The sequence below is a fragment of the Oryzias latipes genome, chromosome 18 (genome assembly GCF_053564925.1).
Source record: "Oryzias latipes strain Hd-rR chromosome 18, Olatipes_Hd-rR_3.1".
Lineage (NCBI taxonomy): Eukaryota > Metazoa > Chordata > Actinopteri > Beloniformes > Adrianichthyidae > Oryzias > Oryzias latipes.
Genome location: NC_136254.1, coordinates 21,189,930 through 21,197,464, shown reverse-complemented (window position 1 = coordinate 21,197,464; position 7,535 = coordinate 21,189,930). Strand labels below are relative to the sequence as shown.

General features: G+C 43.6%; 1 protein-coding gene across 1 annotated transcript; it reads left to right on the top strand.

The window, feature by feature from the left end:
* Positions 1–2,510: 2,510 nt before the first annotated feature.
* LOC101161340 (alpha-2 adrenergic receptor-like) lies at positions 2,511–5,797 on the top strand. Its single transcript, XM_004079806.5, has one exon. It carries the CDS (start codon positions 2,615–2,617, stop codon positions 3,908–3,910), a length of 1,296 nt encoding a protein of 431 aa, XP_004079854.1. The 5' UTR covers positions 2,511–2,614; the 3' UTR covers positions 3,911–5,797.
* The last annotated feature ends 1,738 nt before the right edge of the window (positions 5,798–7,535 follow it).

Below are 7,535 nucleotides of genomic sequence, written 5' to 3'. Positions count from 1 at the left end.
ACACTTGATCTCTGATTTTTAAGCCAGCGCTCAGAATCAGATGGGATTCTGACCATTAGAGCAGTAGTTGTTTGCCGTGTATCCCTGGTTGGGCAAAGCCCATCAACAACATCTTGTCTTCTGTCCTCTCGATCCTCTCTAGCTCTCACCTACTGTGACCAGTCTCCTTAACGTCAACCAGATCCCATCTCCACGTGTTTCACGGTAGTCCTTGCTTTATTTTCCCTTGGGGATTCCACATCAGGGACCGATGGGTGATACTGGCCGATTCTGCCCCATCTTCTCCTTCTTATCTCTTCTTTCACTGGAGCTGAATTTGTTCTTTGCCAGAACTCTTTGTTGCTGATGATTTACAGCCAGTGGATCTTGAGGAATCTTCTTAGATAGGAATTAATAAAAGTGTGATTATTAGTTTTAGCTCCGTAAAGCAGGACAGACTTGATGTTTTTGTTAAACAGGTGAATCTTGCTGCTAGTTTGGATGGGATCTCCAGATGTTGTTGCGGGTGATGAAGGTAATGCGGGTATTTATGTCCATATCCCTTCCTCCCAGTTGGTTCACCACACTGCCAAGTTACATGAAGGTCTCCACATCTTCCAAGTCGTCGCCAAGCTTTACTGGCTCTGTTCTGGTAGAGTAAAATGGACACGGAGGCCAACTTGGGAAGTGTAGGAATTTACACTAGACGATTATTTCTTGCATGTGATGTCGGCAAAGTCCATGTTTGTCTAGCTGTGATCAGAAGCTCCATTAGATGCAGTTTCAATTCCCGTCTGTTGTCTGCTTCATCACCCAGTCGATGGCGAGGAGGAAGAAAAACAGCGACAAGAGGCATGCTTGACGTAAGCCAGTTTTGTATTAAAGCGTTAGGTCATCTGGCCCATGGACGACCTGGCAGGGCATTTCTGGATGAGATGGGCCAGTTGACATTCCGTGGTGTCTGAGGAGTTACCACAATGTGTCATGATGTCACTGACTATTGGGGAGTTTCAGACAAAACCAGCCAGTTGAGGATGTCATCGTTCTGCATGTTCTGATGGGGGCAAAACTTCCCCTGCCCGCCCCCAGGAGTCGCCTCTGTTCGAGCTGTCAGGTGAGGTTAGTAGGTGTCTTCTTCTCACCTTTTGACTGTTGAATAGAACATGCATAAACCAAATTGAAGACAAAATCCTAATTCTATCTTTTTTCTATTACCAGTTAAAATTTCACATTTTCCCACAACATGGAAAGATATTTTTTGCTTGAGCGATCAGCTCAAAATTTCATACAAGTCAACAACCACAACCGAATTTTCGTTGACCTTTTCATTGGCCTTTGACCTGGAGAAATACCTCTTTCTTACATTTTCCACAAAAAAAAATTCTCATAGGCCCAGCTTGTTCTGGGGATTTCCGTCTACTGCCTCCTCACCCATTGAGGAAAGTTTTTTTGGAAATAAAGTTTTTTGATTTTGAATGCAATTAGTGTGGTGAGTTTTCAAAAGTGGCCTTCCCCTGCTGCCCGCACACTTTTCACGGGAATATTGTGAAAATTGAATACATAAATCTCTGGCTCAAGATGAACGAAACAATATCACCCACACATGAAGATGTATGGAATGTGGGCTTGGTTAACCAAAAACTTCTGTTGCCAAGAAAACCAAAAAATTAATATTCATTCTCATGTCAAAATATGTTCGTATAACTCAATGGTAATAAAATATTAAGAAGTCTGACAGTTTTGAAGGACTAATGAACAAAACCTCTGTAAAAAGATAATCAAAATTTTCTATCCAAAAATACTTCAAAACACACATAATCCATTAAAACTCTGACACAAACAAGCACTAAAAGCTGATGAGCCCTCCAGCCTGTTAAGACAGATGCTGTAGACCCTCCAGCAGCACCGCCAGATGTTGGAGTCCAGCCCTTATCTCCACCCTAACGTGCGTGCGCATGCAATAACCATGAGAGGTGCGTGTGGATGTGTGAAAGGTGAGCTAGAAAAAGGTTGTGGTGGTGAAGGGTGGGTGAGGGAGGGAGGGAAAGAGGGAGGGAGGGAGAAATAGATAAGCATCATGCAGCCAAAAAAATTCAATCCATCTCGTGCGGCTTGATTTTCGCAGAGGTCTGCGCGTGTGCAGGAGCAGCCTTGGCTCTCTGCTCACGAGCGCACAGCACCATTTGCTGGAAAGCCATTAGAATAAAATAGAAACTTCACTTTCTCTCCTTCCTCGGCTCTGTTTCTCTCTTTTTTTCTTTCTACAGCCACAGGACGGACAGTCGATTTTTAACTTGCAAAATTGTTGTTTTATATGGAGATGTTTTCAGTGATTTTGCATTGCGGCCTGAGTTGTCACACTTGCACTAAATGAAAAGGACGCTCTGTGACAGGGGAGGGGCGGCAGTTGGGGAGTTTTGTAAGGACAGGCGCGCGGGGCATCATTTATGCGCGAGGGCGCATCGAGAGAGCTGCGCGCGGACGCAGCGTCCTCAGAGGGTCATGGACAGATTCTGGTTAAAGATGTGAGGGGGGGGGGGGGGGGGGGGCGTCACTGACGGACTGATTTTCTTGGCACCTTTCTGTGCTCCAGAGAGCGCGGTCGCACGCTCGCTTGCGCACGCGCGCGGACGGCATGGATTCGTTTAACGCCAGCGGGATGGACGCCTTCACGGTGATCCATCTGAACTCCTCCTGGAGCCTGGATGGCGGATATTCTTTGGCGGCGGTCGCTGGGATCGCCGCCCTCGTAAGTTTTCTCATTCTTTTCACGGTTGTGGGGAATATTCTGGTGGTGATCGCCGTGTTAACGAGCCGGGCGCTGAAAGCCCCCCAGAACCTTTTCCTGGTGTCTCTGGCCACCGCGGACATCCTGGTCGCCACTCTGGTGATGCCCTTTTCCCTGGCCAACGAACTCATGGGCTACTGGTATTTCGGGAAAGTTTGGTGCGGCATCTATCTGGCTTTGGATGTTCTGTTCTGCACCTCCTCCATCGTCCATCTGTGCGCAATCAGCCTGGACCGGTACTGGTCCGTCACGCAGGCTGTGGAGTATAACCTGAAGCGGACCCCCAGGCGCATCAAGTGCACCATTCTCATCGTGTGGCTCGTGTCTGCCTTCATCTCTTCTCCTCCTCTGGTGTCCATTGACAGGAACAATGACATCAGCTCGCAGCCTCAGTGTGAGCTCAATGATGAGACTTGGTACATCCTCTCCTCCAGCATTGCCTCCTTCTTCGCGCCCTGCCTCATCATGATCCTGGTGTACATCAGGATATACCAGGTGGCCAAAACCAGAACCAGGAGCATGTCGGAAAAGAAGCCCAAGCCGGATGGCGTCACGCAGACTGAAAACGGACTGAGCAAAGTCTCCTCTCCCCTCCACGGGGAGGCGGAGAACGGTCACTGTCACTGCCCGCCTACGCCCAGCCAGCGCACGGTCACCACAGGCCCACAGACCCAAGAGGTTGACGTGGAGGAGAGCTCCTCCTCAGAGGGCAAAGGTCACAACCCGCAGAGGCAGGACTCCCAGAGAGCAAGGAAGGCGAGGAAGAGCTCCTTCTCCAAACACTCCGCCCACATCTCCAGAGTCAGCAACAAGTCTATGGATCTGTTTGCCTCCAGGAGGAAACGCCGCCGCAGCTCCTTCGCCAGAAAGAAAGTTTCCCAAGCCAGAGAAAAGAGATTTACGTTCGTCCTGGCGGTTGTCATGGGAGTGTTTGTCATGTGCTGGTTCCCCTTCTTCTTCAGCTACAGCCTGTACGGCGTGTGCAGGGACTCCTGCAGGATCCCTGACCCGCTTTTCAAATTCTTCTTTTGGATCGGTTACTGTAACAGCTCCCTGAACCCGGCCATCTACACCATATTTAACCGCGACTTCCGGCACGCTTTCCAGAAGATCCTGTGCAAGGCGTGGAAAAAGTCCTCCTAGAGGCGGAGCTCTGCAGCCGCCACGGCGTGACAGCCTCAAAGGGAACAGAAGAAAGCGAATGATGTTTGTTATTATTGCTTTTCGTTACGTCACGCTGACATGTTGTGTGTCATTCAAAGCAGCACACAGCCTACAAGCCGTGTAGCTTTGTTTCCATTACAGGCTTCAAAACTGATGAATGACTTGTTGCTACAGAAATGTGCTTCAACAGTCTAACATGGAGGGAAAAGCTCTGCAGCCACAACAGATGCTCACATTTCTCTGGCATGAGGAAAATAAAAGAACACGCACATTGTGGGTTTTATGTTTTGTTTTCCTTTTCTGTGCAAGTTGTGTGTTCTTGTTGCTGCAAATTTCCTCCTGAAAGAAGAATACAACATTGTTCTCAAATATTTTCCTTCTTTTGTCGCAAAGTCAAGGCCAAACTGACAAAAAGACAAAACTAAAACTAAATAAAAGCCTCTAGGAGGTAGCTTTAAACTAAAAACAAAATCTAAAAAAAAAATTGCTCTGCAAAAACAGAAATAAGCTTTAAAAAATTCTTGAAATAAAAAAAGAAATTCTTTAAATATGCAAAAAATCTGCCAATATTAATATTTGGCAGATTAATTATTTAAGAAAACACTAAGTCCCTATTTTCTGAAACCAAGATTATTTTACTATTTAAAAACTTTCTTTAGAGGATTTTTCTTCTTGTAACCCTTGTACTGTCCTAGGCACTTTAACATTGGGAGTGGGGTCATCTAGACCCACTAGACAGTGCGCTGAACCTTTTTTCTTCAATGATTTGTGATCTTCACTGGTGTCCATGGATTACATGAAATCTTTCCACCTTTATCCACCTTTGTCATGGTAGGGAGAACACGTCAATGTAAGGGTGGGGTCATCTAAGATAGCACAAGGGTTAAGAAAAACACAAGACAAATTTTCTAATTTTCTTGAAGCTACATTCACACCAATCTTAGGAAGGCACGTTCAAGCCCCCTTTCTATTAAAAAGTTCATGTACACACATGTAACTGCGCATTTCGGGCTTCTTTGTTCAATACTGTCCTGTTCACACGTAGCTAACATACACTGTAATAATCTCTGGACAAAGTGGGTGTGACGTCACCCATAGAAAAGGCCCTACCTCTGGTTCCAGCTAAATGAAGCCAATTCAGTCGCCATTTTTCCGCAATTTGGAGCCAGTCAACAGTGATTGGACAGTGTTGTTCTTAGTCAATGTTTCTATAGAAACTACTGTTGCCAATCAGGAATGAGCTTGTTGGAAGTCCACACCCTTACTACTGAGAGTAGTAAGTAGTTTTGCTTTCAAGTATATTAAGGTAAGTTTGGAGCAGATGTGGTTGGATGCATATGTTTGAGCTTTTTCGAGCCCTTTAGTGTTTTGTCTGTTAGTGATGTCTAACTATTTAATTTTGTGTTCGAAAATAAAATATCAAATTAAATATTTGCATCGATAGCCATCAAGGGGTTATTTTTGTTTTTATTGAGGCAGTTATTCCGGAATTCAAAAAACGAATCAGTTTCTCACAATCTACCAAATTTTATTTGCCCTCTTGTTATAGCATTTTTTTTCTAAAATTGTCCAAAAACAATAGTTTTGATTGTTTTCATGTAACAAAAGCTGAGCTTTAACTAACTTATTGCATCTAAGCTGCTGATTTAAGAGAAAAAGTCATTTATTTTAATCCTTTCTATTCATTTATTCTGTGTTCTTCCAATCAATCTGTCTCTCCTTTGCATCTTTGCTGCTAATTCTGGATTCTTAAATGTAACTTGTCTCCTGCTGCCCTGATGATGCTGCATGAAGCCCTGCTGCACTGTGCATCAAGATGTTCACTTCTGATTATGAAAATAGAAAAGGACGCGGCTGTTTCACTTACACAGAGTCTGTGATTGTTTATTTCAAAGTCCCAATATCTGTTTTGGATCTATAATCCTCAATTTAATTGGGGGTTTTTCAGCTCTGACTAATTAAATCTAAGTTTGCATTTGAGCTTACACAGAAAATAAAAAAAAAGGCTGTTAGACTGTGCTGGTTGTTCGATGTTTGTCAAGCCTTAGCCAAATGATTCACCTGTTCATTAGAACAATTGGGGCGGGGTTTTCGTATCAATGAGAAAGCCTTGCTAGGGTTCAGGCCCCGCCTCCTGCGATGGAGTGCAGCTATGAGTGTTGCTGCGCTGCTGACCTTTCAACGCAGTGTCACTGTCTGATGTCCCCCAAAGGCTCCGAGCGTGAGGACGAGGTGAAACCGAAACACTCGCACTCTGCCCTGGTTTTTTTCCTGACGAGACTGAGCGTGAACATGAAAGCATAAGGTGCTAAAGCCCCAACCCCACGCTGCATGGTGTTCCAACATGTCTGTACGTCTGAGACAATGAAGAAAAAAAAGAAGAGGACATTCTGGTAATACAAGACGTGGTGAAGATGGGAGACAGCAGAAAAAAATCATCTCTTAGTAAAAGTGACTGAGGGGACAAAGAAAGAGTCGGATGAATGGACTTTAATTATATAGCATTAGTAGATTAACACATTATATGAAGAAAAATACTTCGAATATTCAAAACAAGAGTATTAAAACACAAAGGGGAATAAAATACATAAAGCAGAGGTGGTGCTCGAACATTTATATGGCTAAAATGAGAACAGAAGAGTGGAAGGCCATTAGAACTTAATGATAAAAAATATTTATTTCAAACAGTTTTATTATTATTAACATCAAAATAGTAGTTATTTTGGCTGGGGTGATATTAATATCTTGCTTTTGTCCTTTTTGCAATGCTTAAAGAAGCTTTTTTTTGATGATTTCTTAATCTTTGTCAGTATTGATGCTAACACTGACTCCAAAATAAGGAGGCTGAGAGCGCCTGCCCTGTGGCCTTGGGGCCGGAGGGGCATGGAACACATGGTACACTTCAGCAGCGTGCTTGCATCTCCACCCCCACGTGTAGACCGTCACACTGCTCCGTGTCTGCTCTGTCCCGCGCTCCTGACCCACAGTAGTGATGGACGCATCAGATATCTTCCGCTTATCTTTTTTAGTGTCAGAATTTCCCTCTTGGATGTAAAATTGTTTATATTGACAGATCTAGCTAAATTAGGAGGCAAGGCTTGTTGATGCCCCTTGTAGCTCCGCCCCTGCACAAAAGTATAATAAAAAGCAGATGAAACAAACATAATTTGCAACCAACTACAGAGTAAAAGCCATTCTACAACCTTATGTGTTAAGTTAAGATTTAAAAATGTTTAGTCATGCGTAGCTCTGGATGGATTTATGGATGGATGAATGGATGGTTGGGTATTTTATCAACCATATTAAAGTTCATTACACTGATTTTAATTGAAAATAAAAGTTTTTTAGTTGTGTTTTACAAAAAAAACCTTATTGTTCCAATAAATCTTTACAAGCTTTTGTTCAAAGAGAACAGCACTATAAGTTAATAAAATCAATTTCATGCTTTAATTTCCAAAATAAAACACAGCACGGGCGTTAGGTTCAATTTTAACTTTGTGTATAATATATGTGCAAAACCTTAAAAATGGTCCTTGAATTTGATCTAACCTTGAAGCTATTAGATGAATTCACACGCCATCGTCATTTTGTTCCATATCCTCTC